General features: G+C 47.9%; 1 protein-coding gene across 4 annotated transcripts in view; it reads right to left on the bottom strand.

Moving 5' to 3' along the window:
• The window catches only part of GASK1A (golgi associated kinase 1A), a 67,828-nt gene that overhangs the window by 11,353 nt on the left and 33,324 nt on the right, over positions 1-23,151 (bottom strand). For 2 of the 4 annotated variants that reach the window (XM_082348603.1, XM_082348602.1), the window contains exon 2: positions 7,256-8,524. In XM_082348603.1, the coding sequence (XP_082204729.1) occupies positions 7,256-8,479 (1,224 nt within the window). In that variant the 5' untranslated portion in view covers positions 8,480-8,524. Of the gene's footprint in view, positions 1-7,255; positions 8,525-10,343; positions 10,393-10,530; positions 18,720-23,151 lie in introns of those variants that run through there. The other 2 variants (XM_082348604.1, XM_082348605.1) reach the window with 2 other exon arrangements.

Here is a 23,151-nt window from a genome sequence, read left to right as displayed (position 1 = left end):
GAGAAAGCCCTCGCACAGAAACGAAGACCCAACACAGCCATAAATTAATTAATTAATTAATTATTTAAAAAATGACTCATTAACTCAGTTTCTGTGGGTCGGAAGTCCCTCCCGTTTCTGCCGGTTTCTCTGCCCAGGGTCTCAGGCTGAACTCAAGGCGGGGCTACATCTCTTTTGTAACTCAGGCTCCCCTCCCGGGCTCAGTCTGGTTGTTGGCAGAAACCATTCCTCGTGGTTGTAAGACTATGTTCCCCGAGATCTCAGGGTCCTTCCAGAGGCCGCCCCTCCCCATAGGCAGTTCATAGCGAGGCTGTTTACTTTCTTCCTCGAGGCCCTCAGGAAAATCTCTCTGATGCTTCATCTTTGAAAGACTCTCCTGATTGGCTCAGGCCCACCCAGGAGAATCTCCCTTTTGATGAACTCAAAGTTAACTGATTAGTAACCTCAACAATATTGTAATAACTTTGTATGGTGACAGATGGAAACTAGACTTATCTTGGTGATCATTTTGTAATGTACAGAAATATCAAATCACTATGCTGTGCACCTGGAACTAACATAGTGTTGTAGGTCAATTATACTTCAATTTTAAAAAAACACCCAAAGTTAACTGATTGATAACCTAATCACTGAAAAGATATTCCATCTATTCACAGGTCTCATTGCTACTCAAGGACAGGAGTTAACGCTAAGGGGGGTGGTTATCTTGGAGACCATCTTAGAATTCTGCCCATCACACCTCACCCTAGTCGAGGTCCTGCTTTTAAATATATGTAAAGATGCTTGATGTCGCCCTTTAAACACCCTTGTCCGGGCGGGCTGTTTCACCCCTCCATCGTTGGCTGCACCATCTGTGCAGGGGGGAGGAGTGCAGCACCCATCTCTTGGGTCTGTTGTAGGACTTGAAGGAGCTCATGTGTGGGCACTCCATAAACGGTAGCTACTATTATACTTCATGTCACCGGCTGGAAGCCTGAGAGGTCGGCAGTGGTCACGGATCTGGGCTCCTCTCTAATTGCCACAACACCTGATGTTCCAGGGAGCCCAAGCCAGAGGAGATGCCATGAACCATAGACTTGAACTCAAAATAAGGAACACACACAGGATCACAAATGACTGAACCCGGCTCCCCAGGAAGGAAATGGGCCAGCCTTACCCAGAAGAGACCTAGAAGAAATGACTTTTCCAGAGTCAGTTAAGTCAGCAAAGAGGGCAAGGGTATGCCCTCTATGGCCAAACTGCACTAGATTCGATCCCAGCTCCAACACTTAAGGCCTCGTGACTGTGGGCAAGCTCCTTAGCCCTTCTAAACCTGTTTCCTCACCTGTGGAAAGGAGCTAAAAATACTGTGCACCCCCTAGGGCTGTTGTGCATCAACACATGCTAAGTGCCGGCACAGGACCTGATGTGGAGGACGTCAGGCAGCATTTTATGCTGTCATCTGTTCTGGATGAACAAGTTAATTATGTGCCAGAGGCAAGGGCTGGACAAATGACTCTCACATTGTTTTCTGCCTCTAAGATTCTCTACCAGACCCGAAAAGAAATAGAGAAGCCCTTGGGATTCTTTTCAGTCTAGAGGAAGGAGTGGTATTTGAGGAAGAAGAACACAGCAGCACCTAGATAGGAAGTCATACAGAGACCCTGGATTCATTCATTGATTTGTTCATCCATTCATCCACTCATTCACTCATTCAACAAGTGCTTATCTAGGACCAAACCAAGAGCTTGGCCCTGTGCTAGGTGCTGGGGATGTGGTAGTGAACAAAACACGGAGACAGAAATGAACAAATAAATAAAATAAAACTTACATACTGTGCTGGGAGTCAGAAAGGAAATAGATAGGATAACACGAAGGAGAAAGAGGATAACAACGGGGAAGTAGAGTCAGGAGAGCTGAGGCCCGGGGAGGAGGAGTCAGAGGCACGTCGGAGCTAGAGGCCCTTGCACCTGAAGAAACCGACCGAGGCCACGTGCCAAGAGGCGGGGCTAGAGACAGCAGACAGGGCTGGATCACGTGGGTCCTTGCAGAACCTGATACCGAGGGCGTTGAGATGCTTTGCCATATTGTAACGAGGAAGTAACACAATCTGATTTACAATCGTAAAAGAGGTATGTTCTCTACCTGACCAGTTGTCTGTGAACTTCAGAGGTCTCCCTCCAACTTCCAGCTGCTGTAAGCTTTGCCCAGGGGCTTTCTCCAAATGCCAGGGAATTAACACCTCCAGGAACAGCCCTCAACCAAAGACCAAGGGGAGATTTGGCTATAAATACCTCGCATCCCTCACCTCTTCGTGGGCTAACTCTGAACGTGTATTTTATACCATTTCTCAGACTTTTCCTGTGGAACTAAACCCCAGTCGCCCACAGTGGTGACCTGCTTGTTGACATGCCCTTTGTTGGCTGCCTTCCCTCCATCTCACTTTCCTCTTCCCTACAGGTGTTTCCTGGGGTCCCCTTGCAGATGAACCACCACAGTGGAATCCTGGTCTCAGGGTCTGCCTGGGGGAAATGAAATCAAGACATCACTCCGGCTTCTGTAAGGAGACAGGATTGGAGGGGGACATAAGCGGAGGCAGGGAGACAAGTCCAGGTAAGAAAAGATGGCGGCCTGGACCAGGTTGGTGGGAGCCGAGGCTTTCTGGTGTCTGGACTTTCCAGAACATGAAGGCCCTTCATAAGCAGAAGCTGCAGAATGACTTCCGTGAGCGAACATGACTCTCTCACAGGCTGTCCGAGTTCTCCACAGCTTCTCACCCAGTCGAGCCAAGCACGTGCCCTCTAAGAGGAAGCAGGGCGTGAGAAAAGAAGCCTGTCTAAAAGGGAAAAATGCAAATGTGCCCAACCCCCCAGCACTTCCTTCTCTCCCTCTGGCCTCTGGGTAGAAGGCCCTCTTGGGTCCAGGCACGACAGCCCTTGGGTTGGATTTGGCTTACGGAGGATGTGATGGTCATAGCTCCTCCCAAACGCGGTTGGCTGTGCCACCTTCACCGTCCCAAGAGGAGGAGGACTTTGTGTCTCTCACCAGAGTGCATGCAACTCTGGCAGCAAGTAGCCCTGGCAGGAAGGCGAGTAGAGCTCTTTGAGCCCCTTCCCCCCAGCAACACACATGCACACTCTCCCGCCCATTGTGTCCAGCGAGCACAACCAGTTTCTCACTGACCGTCTCTCTTGGTCTTACTTCTCCCGAAGACACAGCCCAGGGTGGGGTGGGAAGGCACCCACTCACTATCAGTCCTTTATCTTTCTTAGAGAAACCAGTTTATCAATCAAGAACACCATCCTGGTCACACCGGCCTGCTGAAACTTGGTTTTGACTTATCATTCACTGGGAGCAGCAGATGCTATCGGTACCCACCCCCGCTCCTTGGCACTCACCACTCCTGTGCATACTGATGGCTTTCTACCGCAAGTGCCTGCAGCTCTCTGCCTTTGCCCCTTTCTGGCTGCAGGAGCATGGACCAGTCTAGAGGTTCCAGGAAGTCAATGCCCTCAGGAGCAGTCTCAACCAGTGATGGCTGGGAGTTAGTGGGTGAACAGCCCAGCTTCTTTGGCCCTTGGGTGGGACGATTTGAGGCGTTTTCTACATACTCCCCCAAAGGTCTCAGCGGGATGGAGCCCCAGTTGCCCACAGCAGTGTCTGGGCACCACATGGAGAGTATGTGGGTTGATGTGAATGGTGTGCACATATGTGGCTATAGCATGTATGTGGCTATGTTCATGTGTAAGTTCATGTACAGTGTGTGTTCATGTACAGTGTGTGTTTTGGGGGTGTGTGTGACTGATTTGACTATTGTCTAACAAAGTATTTGCTCCTGTCCCCCTTCTACTCTGAACAGAGTGTACTTCCCTTCCCTGACATTGGGCTTGGCCATTGACTTAACTTTAGCCAAGGGAATATTAGCAGAAGTGACATCAGCAGAGGCCTTAAGTGTGCTTCTGCAGTTTGGTTGAGCCCTTGGGCTTCTTCCACTCCCCATTAGAAGGATTGCCCCAGGTGGTGCTGCCTCTTCAGCCTGGGCTCCAGAATGAGAAACGACAAGCAGACCTGAACCCACAGCTTGGGGCCAAGCTCAGCTGAGCCCAGCTGACCCACAGACCCTGGAGCAAGAAATCAAGAGCTGGTGTCTCAAGCCATTGAGTTTTGGAGAGGTTTGTTACATGGCATTATTTCAGCAATCACTAATGCAGAGTGTTATGGGGGATTTGCAAAGTACCGGGTATGGTTTGTGGGGTACAAGGAATGTGTCTGAGTACAGTGTTTGTGTATTTTGTGTCTGGGCAAATGTTATGTTGTGATACATAAACACAGAATAACAAGGGTTTAGATTGGATGAGACAAAACAGACGAGCAAGCAAACTGCAGAGTGGGCTGCGTGTGGTATTTGTACCTGGCTTCTGGTCAGAAGGGACCTCAGGTTCCTGGGCTGGGAAACCCACAGCCCCACCTCTCTCCAACTTGCCCGTGGTTTCTAGGAAGGTGGCATCCTCCAGACAGGGGTGTTTGACTTGCCTGGTGTTCAGCAAACCCAGGAAGAGGTGGCACGAGGCCAGCCAAGTTGCGTCTGACCACACACCCAACCTGCGTGTGCTTTGGCTGTTGAACCTTCCACCCCCATGGCAGGGCTTGGCAGCTGGGGAAGGCTCCACACCACAGCCTCCAAAGACGGACAGAGGGGCTCTGTGTGGGCAGAAAGCTGCTGCGTGCACATCAGCTGGACTGGGGCTTTGCAAGGAGGGGCCTCCGAGCTCAAAGCCCCGGGGCATCCCTGCAAGCACCCCCTTTTCCTGCCCTCATTCATGGTTAGATGAAGAGGACTCTGTGAGTAAGTGGGTAAGCTCTGGAGTCAGACCGTCCAGGCTGTGTGTCAGCTCCACTAGCCATGGCCTTGGGCAAGTAACTTAACCTCTCTAGGCCTCAACTGTTCAACTTTAAAATAGGGAGAAATGTAGTATCTCTCTAGTAAGGTTACCATGAGGATTGGATGAGTTAATTCCTGTAAAGTGTTGGAGACAGTGCCTGTTTATTATTGAGCTTGGGCCACCCACCAGGCGCTGTATGAAGTGCATTACGTGAATGATCTTGCATGCAGAAACCACACAAGGTCAGTGTTATCATCTGATGGAAGCCGGGCGCCCCCAGAGACAGACCCTGAGACAAGAATTCAAAGCAAAACCAGTTTATCTGTGAGCTAATTCAAAAACACAAGCAAGGAGTAGGGAAGGGAGACAGGGAGGGCCAGCAATGACCATTGTGGGTTAACTAGGGCTCGGTCCTGGTAGGGGACTGAGAGACATATGGAATACGCACCACAGAGCTACGCCAGTCAGGGAGCCGGGGCTTTTACACACCAGCTCCCATCAGTCACAGGAGGGCAGCTCCTGGAGGGAGCATGACCAGCTCTCCCAGTTTGCCTAGGACTGTAAGTCTGTGGTCTGGGAAACCCCTCCATCCCAGGCTAGATGGCAGGTCACACTGTCTGGAGGGCATTAATTCCCAGTCCTCAGCCTGTCACACCCTGGGCAGAGCAAGCCCGAAGATGCAGGTGCTGGCAATTCAGGGCTACCAGGTGCCCAAGGGCATACGGCTGGGACACCCAGTCCCATTTAGAGGTGAGAGAAGTGAAGCTCAGAGAGGCAAACTAATCTTCTCAGTATCACACAGTGGCAAGTGGCCTGTGGGCAGGGGGTTCAAACCCAGGTCTGCCTGATGCCAAAGCCCATGCCAAGCACCAGGGCCCACACTCCTCCCTCCACAAGGGCAGCCACGAGACAAGGACTAGAGCAGCTGCGAGTATCGTGGGAGCCCAGCTAGTCCGGTGACTGGAGACAAACATCCACAGGCAGACAGGTAACATCCAAGCGTTTGGGGGTGGGTGTTAGACAGTTAAGAGGTGTGGTCTTCGGCCAAAAGGAGAGTCTGGCAGCCGTTAAAGGGGGCAGCAGCTACTCAGCTCAGGAGGATTCCTGCCACATGGCAATGAAGGCCCCATGTTACTAAACCATCCAATGTTTCAAAGGAAGGGGGATTTTCATGAGAAATCTCCAAAGTATTAAATGTGGTCTGAGAATTTTCTAAAACACATTTCGAACCAACCTTATATGGACCAAAGAGGGTGCATCAGTCCCTGGCTACCTGGTTGTGGCACTGAACTTGTTCGGTGATGCGTCCACTCACCCCAGTAGGTAAATTTAGGGCTAGTATTGATCTCTTTCCTCAACAGGGGTCCCTACAGAAATGGGGGCTGGCTTGGTGTGCATTTAGCACACATATCCACCTGCTTTGCACTCTAATCGTTTTTTGTCTTTCCTTCTAGCCACATTTCCCCACTCGTGTCTCCACGGCTGACATCCAGCTCACAGGTCCCGGAACAGCCACACTGGCTGTTCACAGGTCACTTAGTAAATAGCTAATGCCTGCAGTCCCCCTGTTAACCGCTGGGCCCTGACCGCCAACCCCTTCTCCAGGACCGCCGAAAACTCCAGGGTTAACTCCTGGCCCAGCAGGCACCTCAGCTGGCCCTGTGGCTTCCTTCTCATTCTTCAGGGCCCAAGCTGGACCAGTATCATCCCTTTATCTCTCCCCTCTCCCATTCTGTCTCTCCTCCACCTCGACTTTCTTTTTCGAATTATGCAACCATCTTGAATCCTTCTTAATTCAAGGATAAAACATTACAAACAGTAGCGTGCTGATAAATGTTTAACAACCAGCTCTCAGGGAATAGGGAGGAGTCCTGATTTGTAGCATTTGCCAATTCCCTTGGTGTAAATACTCCTACGCTGGCCAATTTCAAGCTACCAACATGGATGAATGTGGAGCTAGCAAGAGATATGCAGTAACTCAGCATTATGTAGTATTTACTAGGTAGATGCAAAAAACCTCAAGAGCTCAGATAATAGTACAATGTAAAATAATTATGAAGTAATGAGTTCGGAGTATTTATTACCTTTGTTTCTAATATAACTTATTATATTGTGAGCTTATATAATGTAAATTTTAACAACGCCTGTGTTTCACAGCCAGGTCATAAAATTCCTGAAATTCTTGTGAGCCGACATGAGCTCGTTCCAGCACACCACTGGATGAATGAACTCAGAGGCAGAAAAACAACAAAAACGGGTGCTTGGTGATCAAAAGGCAAGGACTAGGGGGAAAGTCACCGTCTATCCTCAGGTGGACAATTCCGGCATCTCAATTCACCTCAAATCCCCTACCTCCACTGCTCCCCACCCCCGCCCCACCTGGACCCACTTACCTGCAGCAGGAAGTCGAAGAGTGCCAGGCGTGCCCACTCGGCATGGTGGATGCCCAGGCATGGGGCCTGGTCCGGCTGGCTGCAGTCACTTGCCAGCAGGGCCTGGTACTGCAGCCAGCCCAAGGCCAGCGAGTTCTGGTCATCATCTGGATCACCCAGGTGCTGCACGTCGGGTGCCCACCAGATGACGGGCCTTGCGCCACCGTCCGTGTAGCGGTAGGGCAGCAGGGGGCTGTGGAAGCGCCTGGCCACGGCAGGTAGGCTCCGGCGCAGCCCCAGCACACGGTCCACGTGGAAGGCCAGGACCTCAGACAGGTCCCCAGGCCTCTTGATCAGGCCACAGAGCCCCTGGGAGCAGAGGTGGCTGAGCCCCGGAGACAGGTCCTGAAGGGCACCCTTGGCGGAGAAGCCAACCTGCAGCACCTGCCCGTGGCCAGGGACCCTGGCTTTGCCCACCACCTGCCCCTGCGCCAGCAGCTGGAGGGTCTGCACATCCTGCTCTGTGAGCCACGGGGGCACCTGCTCGCTGGTCCTCAAGCCACTCGACAGCCTGGGGGTCTCAGCGTCACACCACACAGATCCGTGCAGCTCCCCAACAGAGCCAGGCCACTGATGAGCCCCCGTGGCCGGGGCGGGACCCCCTGCTTGTCGTCCACCAGTCAAGGCTCTGTTCCTCACTCCTGGCAGATCCCCGCCTTCTGCTGGATGAGGCCGGAGGGTCGGTCCAGCAGTAGCTCTCCAAGTCTGTAATGCTGCCATGTTGTGTCCTGCAAGGGGGCCATATGGGGTGCCCGTCTCACTCTGTGCCTCCCAGAGGGGACCACTGTGCCAGGGGAGGTCCAGGTCTTTGGCTCCTGGACCCCTGACCTCATCTTCCCTCAGGAGCACCAGATGCTGGGTACTGAGTCTCAAATCTCCTGGAGGTGCCAAAGTAATGCCCCTCTTGACCCTCCCTGGACGCCTGCTGTCCACGCTCCCTCCGTGGCCTTGCTCCTCAGCACACACCAGGATGGAGCTCCCAGGCAAGGCCCAGCCTCTCCGGAACCTCAAGTTTCTTGCCCGCTGCCTCCAGCCGGAGCTCAGAGCCTGCCTGCTCTGGGGGGCAGGGGCACCAGTTACCCGCTGGGGCTCCATGGGACCAGGGTCTGGGCTGGTGGCTGGGTGCTGCAGAGGGAAGCGGGTGACAGCCACCACAGACAGAGCCATTAAGAGACAGAATGCCATCACCAGCCGCCTCTTGCCACGCAGCTTTCTCCAGAGCCAAGATGCCTGGGGGACGGGGTAGAAAAAGAAAGCTTAAGACCTGCGAAAACATCAGCCCTAACCCACAAAACAACAGGACGGTGGATGAAGGAACATCTTGGGTGAACGAAGCGGGAAAAGAGCAGAGCCAGGTGGAGTAGCACCTAGCTGTCCTCAAGAGAGGCATGGGAGCCGCCAACTGTGCTCCTGCTTCAAAGCTCAGCCTGCTCTGTCTCCGGGACAGCGCTGGCCGATGCCTGCAGGCACATTAGGCTTCTCCTCTCTGAATAAACTGCCATTATGACTCTAGTCACCAAGCACACTAAGAGCCTTTCCCCATCTTCCCCCAGCACTAAGTGCGGCCCCTGTCGTTTCCATCTCCGCGTGATCCCACTCTGCGGACCTGCAGTCGTCTCCCACAAGCACGCTCTTCCCTTTTCCGGGGCACACGGCCGCCCAGCTACAGATGACCTTGTCCGACCTCCCTAGCAGCCAAGTGTGGCCCTGGGACTAAGTCCTTGCCTATGGCCCAAAGCAGCCAAAAGGCGGTTGGCTGCCCCGGCTTTCCCCTCTCTGGGCACACAGGTGTGGCAGTGCCAGCTCCACACGTCTTGGCAAGGACACACCCTGGGGCAGTGAGTTTTCAGCATGCGATCTCTGCACCAGCAGCATAAGCATCACCCGGAAACTTGTCGGAAATGCAAATTCGCAGGTCCTACCCCGGAACCGCTAGATCAGAAACGGGCGCAGCAACCTGTGTTTTAACAAGTTCTCCGGGTGATTCTGATGCTTGGGCACCGTGGAGCCACCAGAAGGAAGGAGCTTGCATGACCCCATGGGAGCAGAACTGGCAAAAGCTGTTTAAGCCACTGTATTTTGGAGCCCCCCTAACTGTGAGCCTGAGGCACCATCTCCATCCCCTACAACACCCCAGCAGCTACATCAGTCCAGGCACCCTGACCCCTGACCAAAGCTGATGGGGCCATCCTGGACCCTGATCTACACTGGGCCAAATAGCTCCTCAGCCCCAACCTTGCCCCGGGAACAAAGGCTTGTGACAAGTCAGCAAGGTTGGCTTGCTCTGCTCGTGAACTTGAGATCAGGGGCACACGGCTGCCCAGCTAACGATGACAGCAGCGGCCATATGCTATTGAGAGCCAGTCTGCAGGGAGAGAGAAGAAACAGCTGCAAACCAGAAACCCAAACAGGAGCGAGCACCTGCCCAGCTTCCTGAAGCTTCTGGTTCCAGACCTGACCTGGCCCAGCTCTCTGTTCTTCTTTCACTGGGTGGATTTAGCCCATTTCCATTACCTGAGATTCCATACACGTTTAGTCTTTGTTCTGTCATAATATTTTATGGTATATTTTTTGTATTTATAATTTTTGAAGTCTTTTCACTAGGTTTTCAGTTATGTTTACTTTGTTTTGTGGTGTATATTTCTTATAACATTTAGGAAATTTTGATTTGGATCCTAATGATTACCTTTATGATTATATGCCCTTAAATGTCTAGTTCTTTAAACAGCAGCTCTTAAACCCTAGTAAGAATAATCATAAAATTATTTCCTTTTCCCCCATTCCCTACCATTCTTTTGCTATCCAATTTTAATCACTAGTATTATCTTTTTTAATGTTTGCCTTTGTACAATTAAAAATGCTTACGTTTCTACTATATTTTGTCAGCTTTAAATGATATTCTTTGGTCCCCAGCTATTATTCACAAACAGCATGTTTATTCTTTCTCCCACTTTTCCCTCATTCACCTTCCAAAGTTTTCTATTTGTGTCATTTCTATATTGTTAGGATATAAAACATGTCCCTTCTACTCTATTACTCCAATACTCACATTTTTTCGGTCTTAGTTCTTCAGTTAAATATATTCTTTGCATACGCCTGTCCCCTTTTGCCCTAGTTTTCCATTATTTCTTGGTTGACTGAAGTTAAAACTCCATAATTTTCTCAAGAAGTACTCATGGGTGTAATAGTCTCTGGGTTCTTGCATGTTCAAAACTATTTTTCTATAGCATTCATACCTGAAAGAAAGTTTGGCGAGATATACAATACTGCTCACAGTTTCTTTCTTGGAATAGCTTGTAGGTTCTGCTCCACAGTTTTCTAACATCAAATGGTGCTGTGGAGAAATCTAAGATGAGACTGGCTTTTTACCCTGCCTCGGAGCCCTAAGAATCCTTTCTTTTTCTTCCCTTTTTTTTTTCATTTTTTCCCCAGTTTTACTGAGGTATAATTGACAAATAAAATTGTGTATATTTAAATTATTAAACATGATGATTTATGTATAGATTGTGAAATGATTACCACAATCAAGTTAGTTAACTCACCCATCACCTCACACAGAACTTTTTTTGTGTGTAGTGAGAATGTTTAAGATATACTCTCTTTGCAAATTTCAAGTATACAATACTAGCTAGTCACCATGCTGTACATTAGATCCTCAGATCTTATTCATTTTATAGCTGAAAGTCTTTTTTTTTTTTTTAGATTCTACATACAAGTGATACTATACAGTATTTGTCTTTCTCTGTCTGGATTATTTCAGTTAGCATAATGTCCTCCAGGTTTATCCACGTTGTTGCAAATGGCAGGATTTCCTTCTTTTTTATGGCTCAGTAATATTGCATTGTATACATGTATGCATTTTCTGTATCCATTCATCCATCGAAGGACATGTAGGTTATTTCCATGTCTGGGCTATTGTGCATAATGCTGCAATGAACATGGGAGTGCAGATATCTCTTCAAGATTTCTTTTCCTTCAGATAAATCCTCAGAAGGTCTCCTCCAATTTCTGTTTGGGGTTCCAGGGGCCCCCTCTCTATAGAGTATGCTTTTTGTGCCCTGTGTTATGTTCCCCTGGGCCCCCGACTGATTCCAGCTGCCCTCACAGTGGACAATCCCCCCACCTCAAGCCCCGGAACCATTCCCTGCTTTCTTGCCCACTCTCAGGGAGGCACAGAGGAAATTAACACCTTTGGGGACAACCCTCAACACATAGGTGACAAAAGTCAGTGGGTAAATAAATGCCCAGCCTCCATCCTTCAAAGGGACAATTCTGAGAGGCATTCTATATAATGCCACAGGATATGCCCAGTGGGACTGAGCCTCTTTTCTATAAAACAGATGATCTTTGTCTCCCCCTAAGATGCCTTTAGCTGATGATCCTTTTGAAGTGAGAGTCTAACTTTTTGCCTTTATTAGATATATTTTAATATGATCTTTATTACTATTTAACACACACACATATGTGTAATACATGCATAGATAAGCACTGTGAAAAACCCAGATAACACAGTTGGTCCTCCATAATCATGGGTTCCACATCCCCAGATTCAACCAACTGCAGATCCCATTATTGATGTTAACTTTTCAATTGTATATGAGTTATTATCTCCTTTAATCCTCACAACAATGTAGGGAAATGGGAATTATTCCATTTCCTATTTTACAGATGAGAAAACTGAAAGGTCCAGAGTGCTAATTTGCCCAGAGTCAAACAGCTGGCAAGAATACCAGTATTTTTAATTAAAACTAAAAGTAGAAATGGCCATGGACAAAGAAGTCTGTTTGGTTTTGTTTTTTCCTTCTACAATAAAAAGAAAACTATGTTTTCAAGTTGGATTCATAATCTGGATTCTCAAAGTTCCGGATACCACTAGGGAAAAATAAATCATCTTTTAAAAACGTTTCAAGAAGACAGACTGTTTTGATCCTTCTCTAGGCCTCACTTGGCTTCAGACAACCTGGGGAAAGTTGGCAATTGTGCAGTTGTGCAGAGAGAAAGGTTCAAAACGGCCATGAGCAGATGTCCCTGTAGGGCCACACAAGCAAAGCTTTTGGGAAAAGAAAAGCTGCTTTGATTGAACTGTAAAAACATCCTCTGGAGAGAAATATTCAGCTGAATAATAAAGAGAACTTTAGAGAAAGTAGTAAAGAATGATGCACAATGTACTAGAAAGTTTGCTGGTGGAACCCAACTGACCCCACTGCTACACACTGGCCAGTGGAACCCGCCCCCAATTCTCCCATCCAAAACACACGCACTGTCTCTTGCGACGCTGGCGGCAGTAGGGAAAGGAGAATGGTGTCTGGTTCTACAGTTGCTCTGTTTCTCCTCCCTCCTCAAATCTCACCTCCCACCCTTTCACCAAGACTCCCCCCCTTAACTTCTCAGAGAAGATGCCCACTGGACCAGCAGGCACATCCGCTCACAGCTGCAGAGGAATCGGGGTGAAAAAAGAGAGTAGCCAGAAAAACTTTGGGGAAGACACATTTGAGTTTTAGATTAGCTTGTGCCCTTCTGGGTTGAGTTACAATGGGTGAGATACACAACCACTCTGCCCCATTTCCTCAGTTATAAAATGGGGGAGAATGAGATAAGTCCTCCCTCCAAAGACTGGCATGAGAAAAAAGTGAGTCAAAATATAGAAAGGACCCACTACATAGTTTGGTACATTTACATGGTGGGATCAGGGTTTCTGTCCCCACTTTCCGAACTCCCTCTATTTTTCTGGGATCGGAAAAATTTCCACCACCACCCCTTCCTGGGTTTTGGCATATTGCAATGGGGACATTTGGGAGTACAGCTCAAGGCAGAGACAGAAAGAGAAACTCTTTCATCATAAAACCACAAGCATAAATTAGGAGGAGGCCACCTGGGCAGTGAGAAGGGTCTTGCCCTGCAGAGGCTCCATCCAAAGATAATCCAGGATGGAACAGGAAGGAATCACTTGGCTTAAAAGTATATGGGAGGGCTTCCCTGGTGGCACAGTGGTTAAGAATCTGCCTGCCAATGCAGGGGACACGGGTTCGAGCCCTGGTCCAGGAAGATCCCACATGCTGTGGAGCAATTAAGCCCATGCGCCACAACTACTGAGCCTGCACTCTAGAGCCCTCGAGCCACAACTACTGAGCCTGCGTGCCACAACTACTGAAGCCTGCGCACTTAGAGCCCACGCTCCGCAACAAGAGAAGCCACCGCAATGAGAAGCCCGTGCACTGCAACGAAGAGTAGCCCCCGCTCGCTGCAACTAGAGAAAGCCCGCGCGCAGCAACGAAGACCCAGTGCAGCCAAAAATAAATAAATTAAAATTTTTAAAAAAAGTATATGGGAAGTTGAGGAGAGAAAGGGTGGGAACCAAGAAGGATGTATGCACAAGGCCTAAAAGGAAACGACTGAGATTTTGGTTTCCCTAACAACTGTAGGAAGGGGACCCAGGAGATTAGTAAAGAGCCCGGATCACTGAGAAGCTGCGGGCTGTGCTGGGCTGGACACAGAAGCCGCCACCAAACTCCCCATCATCGCCTCCCTCATACAGGGTGCAGGCAGCTCTTAAACATGAAGTGAAAGACAGTGTCACTTTTGGAAAGATGTGGACCATTTCTTTAAAGTCTCAATTGAATTTGTTACAATACTGCTTCTGGTTTTTGTTTTGGTGTTTTGGTCATGAGGCATGTGGGATCTTAGCTCCCTGACCAGGGTTCGAACCCGCACCCCTTGCATTGGAAGGAGAAGTCTTAACCACTGGACCGCCAGGGAAGTGCCCACTGATGGAATCATTTGTTCACTATTCTTTCCTCCTCACCCTGCCATGGCTTGACTGAAGATGGAATACACTTCCTCACCCACTGTCTTTGACCTCGGTCGTGTGACTTGCTTTTGCCAATGGAATGTAAGTGGACAAAACATAGGCCACGTCCTACTGGAGGCTTTAAATGTGCTTGTGTGGTGTTTGCCACCTTGCAAACTTGTCCTCCACCATGACAGGAGCATGTCCCAGGCAAGGCACGTGGAGCAGACCTGAACTCAGTCCCCAGCCTGGACCTAACCCAGCCACCCCCTACTGGGCCCAGCATACCCACAGCCCTGGAACCAAGATCAGGGTGTATGCTGTTGTAAACCATTGTGATTGTGGGGCTGTTTGCTATGCAGCATGATCACAGCAAACCCTAACTAATACAGATCCTTTGGTGATTTCTTTTGGGCTCAATGTGTGCCCTTTGTCAGAAAACAGTAAGGCAGTTTAGCAATGTAGTGCCCTTCCCTTGACTAATAAGGGCATGGTGGTGTCACTACAGATGCACGACAGGCTCTGACGACGATGATGGTGCAACCTGGTCACGGACACATCCTGTGAACCAGTTTCCCCCGTGAGATGGGCAGATGGCATGGAGGACGCCTTCTGTCAAATGAAAACCAGAGCGGTCTTTTGAGAAGAACTTTTTGGAAAAATTCCAACATACACTGGTGGCCTCTGCACAGACACAGTTTGAGAAACTAGAACATTTAGAGAAAAGGACTCGATTACAGTTAGTACTGTAATCACCAGCAGGAGACTTTTTCTCATTTCTAAAGGGCCGCAGGAAAAGGAATGCTCTTCTTCTTTGGGAGAATTAGTCAGGACTTGGCCTCACTTTGGGGCACCAGCTCTCCCTTCCCCAGACCACCTCCCAGAACGCCCTGCTGTAAACCCTGACATCCCAGGCTCATCAGATATGACTTTCACCGGCTGCTGCACAGGAACGAGCTGGCAGGGACAGAGGCAAAGCCATATTTTCTCAACTCCCGGATGTCAAAAAAAGACAGCGAAAACCTGGTCCTCCACTGAACTGCCTTGGCAGGTGGGATAACATGCAGGGCAGGGAAGGTGGGGAGAATACAGAGATCGCATGTTCCTCTCCCCATCACAACAGACAGAATCACAAAGCACTTGTACAGTGTTTCTTGGTGGGAGTTTCCTGGGTGGGAGAAGGGGCAGAGGGAAGTCACATGGGGTGTGTGTGTGTGTGTGTGTGTGCGCGCGTGTGTGTGTGTAATAAAAATCAAGTTTGGCTCTAGTTCTGGAGTCATCACTAAGGTGTGACAGCCCCTCTGTTCCATCCCCCGACCTCTGTCCTCTACTTAGCAGCCCCCACTGGCTGATCACTGATTCATCACTACTCAGACTCTGGGTGAGACTGGCAGAGATTTTGCAATTTGGAATTTCTGTTCCATTTTTTAAAGACCAGTTAAATAATTTTCGTAACAAAACCATGGCTCGGGTGAGAGGGAATACATAAGCATATTTTCAGAGGGCTGGATTAAAACCACATGTTGGTCCTGTGAGTAACACTGCAGGCTGGACCTGCTCAAAGTCTGCTTCCCTTGGCTGAACCCAGAATCAGGCCCTAGGCAGGGGGAGCTGGGCTGGCGCAAGACTCTGGGGGCAAAGGCGACAGGCACAGCCAGTTGGACCCTCCAGGCACAAGGCGCCCCTCTCCCAGTCAGATCTCTGGGTCCTGGGAGGCCGGAATTGTTCGTGCTACTGTGGACAGAACACCAGGCTGCCTGTCTCCTAAGCCACCACCCAGCCAGGCCCCTTGCTCAGCTCCATTGGAGAGCTGCGATTTTCCTTCCACATCAGCAACTTCAAGACAAGAAAGGAACTTTTGCCCCTGTAATTTCTGGTCCGGCCAATCTCTAGGCAGGGGAAACCCAAAGGAATGATAATTAACATTTATTCAGTGTTCACTATGAGCCCGAGACTATTTGAAGAACTTTACTTCTATTAATTCATTTAATCTGTATGCCAGTCTTGCGAGGTAGATATGAGGATTACTAACCCATTTTACAGGTAAGGAAAACAAGGCATAGAGAAATGAGGTGACCCCAACTTCACAGAGGACAGTGTCATGACATGAACCCAGGCCATCTGGTTCCAGAGCCAGTGACCTAATAGCTGGGTCACTCTGGAAAGGGGCTGCTACCCACAGCCCCTGCTCCAGCCCTGATTCCAGAGGACTGCACTGGGTCTCAGGGGTGGGCCCTGCTCTCAAAGGTTTAGCTCTTTGGGATTGGTCAGTTCATCTGTAAAGTGAAGCTTGAGTGAGATCAACGGTAGGTGACAGCCTTTTTGCACTGGGACAAGTTGAGGGAAAATAAAATGTTTTCAGGCTACATTTATTCTTCTTTCAAAATGAAAATAACTTATTGTGTTCCATGCTGTACTTTATTAAATAGAAGAATATCAGTGAGAAAATGCCACCATTTGACCCACTCAACTCTGGGTGTACTTGAGAGGTAACATCAGAAGCGGGTTTCTAATAATCTGTTATCCTCAAATTAAATCTAGGGCTTGACTCAAAACCACGCAGGTTCTATGTCTCCTGCTCCGTCCAAAAGAAGATGGTGCCCAAGTTCCTTTCAGCTCAAGCACTCTCAAGACTGTAGCCAGGAAATTGAACATATCTGACTTGAGAAGTGACTATAGCAGATCTTATTATCAACAGCCACTTACCAAGCATATACCATGCCCCAAGCACACTCAAAACCCCACAAAGTATGTACTGTAAATATGATAAATTTACAACTATAGAAATTAAGATTTATAGGCTTCTTGACTTCAGGCTATACTACAAAGCTACAGTAATCAAAACAGTATGGTACTGGCACAAAAACAGAAATATAGATCAATGGAACAGGATAGAAAGCCTAGAGATAAACCCACGCACCTATGGTCAATTAATCTATGACAAAGGAGGCAAGAATATACAATGGAGAAAAGACAGTCTCTTCAATAAGTGGTGCTGGGAAAACTGGACAGTTACATGTCAAACAATGAAATTAGAACATTCTCTAACACCACACACAAACATAAACTCAAAATGGATTAAAGACCTAAACGTAAGACTGGATACTATAAAACTCCTAGAGGAAAACACAGCCAGGACACTCTTTGACACAAATGGTAGCAATATCTTTTTGGCTCCATCTCCTGGAGTAATGGAAATAAAAACAAAAATAAACAAATGGGATGTAATTAAACTTAAAAGCTTTTGCACAGCAAAGGAAACCATAAATAAAATGAAAAGACACCTACAGAATGGGAGAAAATATTCACATATGATGCAGCTGACAAGGGATTAATCTCCAAAATACACAAACATCTCTTACAGCTCAATATCAAACAAACAAACAAACAATCCAATCAAAAAATGGGCAGAAGATCTAAACAGACATTTCTCCAAAGAAGACATACAGATGGCTAAAAAGCACATGAAAAGATGCTCAACATCACTAATTAGTATTAGAGAAATGCAGATCAAAACTCACACCTATCAGAATGGCCATCATCAAAAAGTCTACAAATGATGCTAGAGAGGGTGTGGTGAAAAGGGAACCCTCTTACACTGTTGGTGGGAATGTAAATTGGTACAGCCACTATGTAGAATAATATGGAGGTTCCTTAAAAGACTAAAAGCAAAGCTACCATATGATCCTGCAATCCCACTCCTGGGCATATATCCAGAGAAAACTGTAACTCGGAAAGATACATGCACTCCCAATGTTCATTGCAGCACTATTTACAATAGCCAAGACATGGAAGCAACCTAAATGTCCATTGACAGAGGAATGGATAAAGAAGATGTGGTACTTATATACAGTGGAATATTACTCAGCCATAGAAAAGAATGAAATAATGCCATTCGCAGCAACACGGATGGACCTACAGATGATCATACTAAGTGAAGTAAGTCAGACAGAGAAAGACAAATATCATATGATATCACTTATACGTGGAATCTAAAAAAATGATGCAAATGAACTTATTTACAAAACAGAAATAGACTCATAGACATAGAAAACAAACTTATGGCTACCAAAGGGGGAAGGGGTGGGAGGAGGAATAAATTAGGAGTTTGGGATTAACAGATAACACTACTACATTTAAAATAGATAAACAATGAGAAACTATATTCAATATCTTGTAATAACCTATAACAGAAAAGAATCTGAAAAAGAATATATATATAGATACATATATATACATATATATATAACTGAATCACTTTGCCGTACACCTGAAACTAACACAACAGTGTAAACCACTATACCTCAATTTTTTAAAAAAAATGAAAATCTCTTTTCATTACCTCTTCACCTTTCCTTAATCTGCCCAAGTAAATGCTCTCCTTGGCACATCTGAAGTAAAGTATCTTGAACACATGAAGGCACTACAGGTATTCAGCCTTGGGGGATTTATGGCAGAGATGGGGGCTAAAGGTTCATGATGGGGGATAAATTGAAGCTCTCCTAAGGCTCAGATCTGAATCTCATTCGCCCCAAGCAAACGAGTCCATGGCTCTCTGCCCAGGTTCTGCCGCTTAGCTTCCACAGCATAACTTCAGGCACATAGTAACCTTGTGATGTGATGGAAACTTCCTGGTTGAACAATGGCAATAGCTAGTGCTGGAGATAGAAATGAAGACCAAATGAAATTTCAGAAAGTGATGGTTCTCATTCCGGGGGAAGAAAAGAAACAGGGGGGAGAGCCCCAGAAAATACAAGCTCTAAAAAGAATAAAGAGAAGAATGTTACATTTCGAGATAGCAGACATCTATTGTCCAAATGAATTCGCCACACCCTCATGAAAATACGAAAAGCAATTCAAGAATTTGTTTCAGCAAAGGCTTCAGCCAAAATAAAAATTATTTTTCAAGAACTTTAATAGAAATTGAAATTTCAACTCTTTCCACACACTTGGCTGCATTTTATTTAGGACATAAAGGGCTGTAAGGTGTTTTCAGATTTGGGGATTTAAGAAAGCCTAGGGGACTTCCCTGGTGGCGCAGTGGTTAAGAATCCGCCTGCCAATGCAGGGGACACGGGTTCGAGCCCTGGTCCGGGAAGATCCCACATGCCGCGGAGCAGCTAAGCCCATGTGCCACAACTACTGAGCCTGTGCTCTAGAGCCCACAAGCCACAACTATTGAGCCCACATGCCACAACTACTGAAGCCCATGCACCTAGAGCCCGTGCTCTGCACGAGAAGCCACCGCAATGAGAAGCTCCTGCACTGCAACGAAGAGTAGCCCCCACTTGCTGCAACTAGAGAAAGCCTGCGCGCAGCAATGAAGACCCAACGCAGCCAAAAATAAATAAATAAATAAATAAATAAATTTATAGAAAAGAAAAAAAAGAAAGCCTAGGAAGTGGCCCTTGCAAGCATTAGAGCTCTACTGGAGGACACCGCCTGTCAGGAGGGAGGCTCTGGCTGGGTAACACCTGAGCATGGGTTTGCCTTTTCAGTCTCCATCATTCACTGTAGTGATTTCTGTCAGTGGCAACTGAGCTGTTATCTACAACTGCCTGGAAACCAACACGTGACTAGAGCACCATGAAGTGGAGGACACTGGGAGAGCCATGTGATGTCAGGCACTTCTGAGACCCTCAGGGCACAAGTGTGGGGATTCAAGGTACCTAGGGCAGGAGGCAGGCAACTTCCTCCAAAGGGACAGTGTAGGGCTGAGGCACGGAAAAGTGTTGCTCCCCAAATTCTGCTACATCACAATCTTACCATTTTATTCTGCGTACCCCAATAGGGCAGGCACTGGGTCAGGAAACAGGGACACGAGCATGAGGAAGGCTTGGCTCTCCCCTTAAGCAACTCACTGTCTCATTGTAAAAATGTGAATGATACAATCATTTGCCCCAAACCAGTTTTGGCCACCCCAAAGCCCCCCACAAAACTGGCCTTGCCTACATCCAGGGCATCTATCTTCCTAAGGTTGAAGGGGTGCAGATGGCAGAGTATGGAAAGCCGGGGAGCAGAGCTGGGTGCCAATCCCCAAGGACTCCACCACAGTCAGATAACATCTCACATTTGTTTAGTGTTTTTCACTATATGGCTAGAAGGATGTTGTTTCCAGACATTCTCACAACAACCCTGGAAGGGAAGAAGGAATTCTCACTATGCCCATTTTACAGATGAAGAAATTCAGGCTCAGAGAGACCTAGCCATTTGCACAAGGTGGCACACCAACTAAATAGAAGAGCTGGGATTCCAACTCAGGTCTTCAGCCTCCAGAGACCAAGTGCTTTCCTGCACACAGGAGCCAGGCCTTGGGAACTCACGAGGGAAGGATTAGCTAAGGCCCTTGGGTGCTCATCCAGAAGCATTTTATTTTATTTTTTTAACATCTTTATGGGAGTATAATTGCTTTACAATGTTGTGTTAGTTGCTACTGTATAACAAAGTGAATCAGCTATACATATACATATATCTCCATATCCCCTCCCTCTTGCGTCTCCCTCCCACCCTCCCTATCTCACCCCTCTAGGTGGTCACAAAGCACCAAGCTGATCTCCCTGTGCTATGCAGCTGCTTCCCACTAGCTATTTTACATTTGGTAGTGTATATATGTCCATGCCACTCTCTCACTTCGTCTCAGCTTACCCTTCCCCCTCCCCATGTCCTCAAGTCCATTCTCTACGTGTGCATCTTTATTCCTGTCCTGTCCCTAGGTTCATCAGAATGATTTTTGTTTTTAGATTCCATATATATGTGTTAGCATACAGTATTTGTTTTTCTCTCAGAAGCATTTCTGATGCTCCCAGCTGACATGGGGGAGCCAGTGCCAGCAAAAGGCTTTAGAAGACCTGAGAAATTCCTACGTCTGTCTCTTCATTACACGAGCTGGGAACCTGATACCAGCCGAGACACGGGAGATGATGGGCTTCATTATCCTTCAATAAATACTTTCCAAACATCCACTTTAGAAAGGCAGAATCCTAAAGGACACCCTGGAGGACACACAGGAGCTAGACTCTCTAGGTCCAAACCCCAGCTCCACCACTACTGAGCATGTCATATAACATCAGTTTCCTCACCTGAAAAATGGGTATGATAATGGTACCGACCTCAAAGAATTGTGGGGAGGATTCAATGACTTTTAATAAACTGTTAAGAACAGGGCACTGCATGTATTTTTATCGTGCTTACTCCGCACTATTATTTAATCCCAGGATTATTAAATCCCTGCAGAACTTTGCGACTCCAGTACCTTCTTTAGGTTACTATCCTGTGCCTCACTCTCTCCAACTGTGAACAGCTGGTTAACGGTTAAGTCACAGCACTCTGAGGACGGGTAAGTCATGGTTGAGAGGAAGGCGCATTGGGAAGTCTCAGGAACTGATGTTAAGATACATCCTCAGAGCCACCATTTGCTCAAGTGACCAAAAGAGCAGCCTCTGACTCCAGCTTGGCAAGCCCAGTGCCCCAAACTTCTGGACATTGGCTGTGGAGCCCCAGAGAGGGTTAAATACTCTTGGAGAGAAGCTTGCCAGCAGGAGAGCAGGGCTCAGCCATGAAATGCCTTGAAGATTAGCCCTTGGGAGGGTTAAAACAAAGCTACCTTTGGAATCTGAGCAAGTTTATCAGATGGGCAGTCTGTGGGCTGAAGGGGAAATAAAAGGACCCTTGTGTGGGAGGGCTCATGGGGCATTTCCCGACAACCATGGGGCATAGAGCTCCTTCCAGCAGGAGGCCTGGGGCTCAAGAGGACTAGGGAGGAACTGGGCAGCCATGAACCGTCTTGGAGGCACGGAGGTCCTCCCTCCAGGAAACTCCATGACGTCGGCTGTAGCCAGCATTGTGGAGCACCTCCTGTGCCAGGCTCCATGCCAGGTACTTGGCTCGCAACAGCTCATTTACTGTCTGCAACCTCCCTCTAGGGAAGGCATCACTGTTCACATCAGGCATTGAGGAAACTGAGGCACAGGGAGCTCGCGTCTCGTCCTCACAGCCTCATAGCTAAGTGGCAGAGGTGGGATTCAAACCTGGGTCTGGCTGACTCCATCAGTGTATTAACTAGAATTCTGTCCCTGCTCTTACAGAAGCCTCAAAGAACAAGAGTGGTTTCCCTCCCTGCCACCCTTCTGCAAGCAAGCAAGCAAACCTGGAAAGCTGGCCTCATCCTGCCCCAAGAGAGAATAAAAAGCCTTTGCTTTCAAAAGCCAAGGCTTCTAGAGGTGAATTAAGCTAGGCTTTCTGTCTGATATTAGGTTACCTAGGTGAGGGCTCGATTGGAGCCAAACAATTCAATTTAGAAAAAGCAAGGCTGTTGTTCATCTAAAGATGGTGGATGAAATACATGCCATTCCTCGCTGCCCTCCTGAAACCTCATAAAAATGACAGTAAAGGGGTCTTATTTTTAAGGGACAAACCCACAAGGATAAAGAGAACTGGGCAGGAGGCAATGGAAGCTAAATTCAGTACGCTAGAAAATAGGTGAGTGAATGGCAATGGACCTAGCAGACCACGAAGGCTGAATTCTAAACAGGAAGGCGGAAGGGTAAGACACACCATGATCTATCCTGCAGAAGCCACCCCAACATGTCCAGAACTGGTGCCACCAAGTACCTCCAGAGGTGGGGGTGAAGGTGAGTCAAAAACAAGAGGGTTGCTTGAAAGTCTACTTAAGAAGAAGCTAGCCCCCCAGATCCCTTGTTCCATGCTGCTTGGCCAGATAATGCAGCCCTGCACCTGGCTAAGGACTTGGAGAGAGAAAGCCAGGGAATCTATATACTGGGGAGCATCTGGCACAACTGAGGGCAGGGAACTATACTGAAAAGAGAAGTTTTAAGAAAGCATTTACACACTGAACATTGAAATATTGCAGGGGCCCCCCCAAGTAGCCAAGAAAATGGCTGAAAAGAAGACTCAAGTTGTAGTGAACACAATTATTTGCATCCCGCCACCATACACACACATTCACACATTTGCATTTTGATGGATCAGCCCTAGCGATGGCCTGGCTTGTCCCCATAGTCATGGAGTCAGTTTGTTGCTGCAGCCATTAAAAGCCAAAGCTTCCACAGCA

This window comes from Balaenoptera borealis (assembly GCF_965194805.1).
Source record: "Balaenoptera borealis genome assembly, chromosome: 12".
Lineage (NCBI taxonomy): Eukaryota > Metazoa > Chordata > Mammalia > Artiodactyla > Balaenopteridae > Balaenoptera > Balaenoptera borealis.
This window is presented reverse-complemented; position numbering and strand designations above follow the sequence as displayed.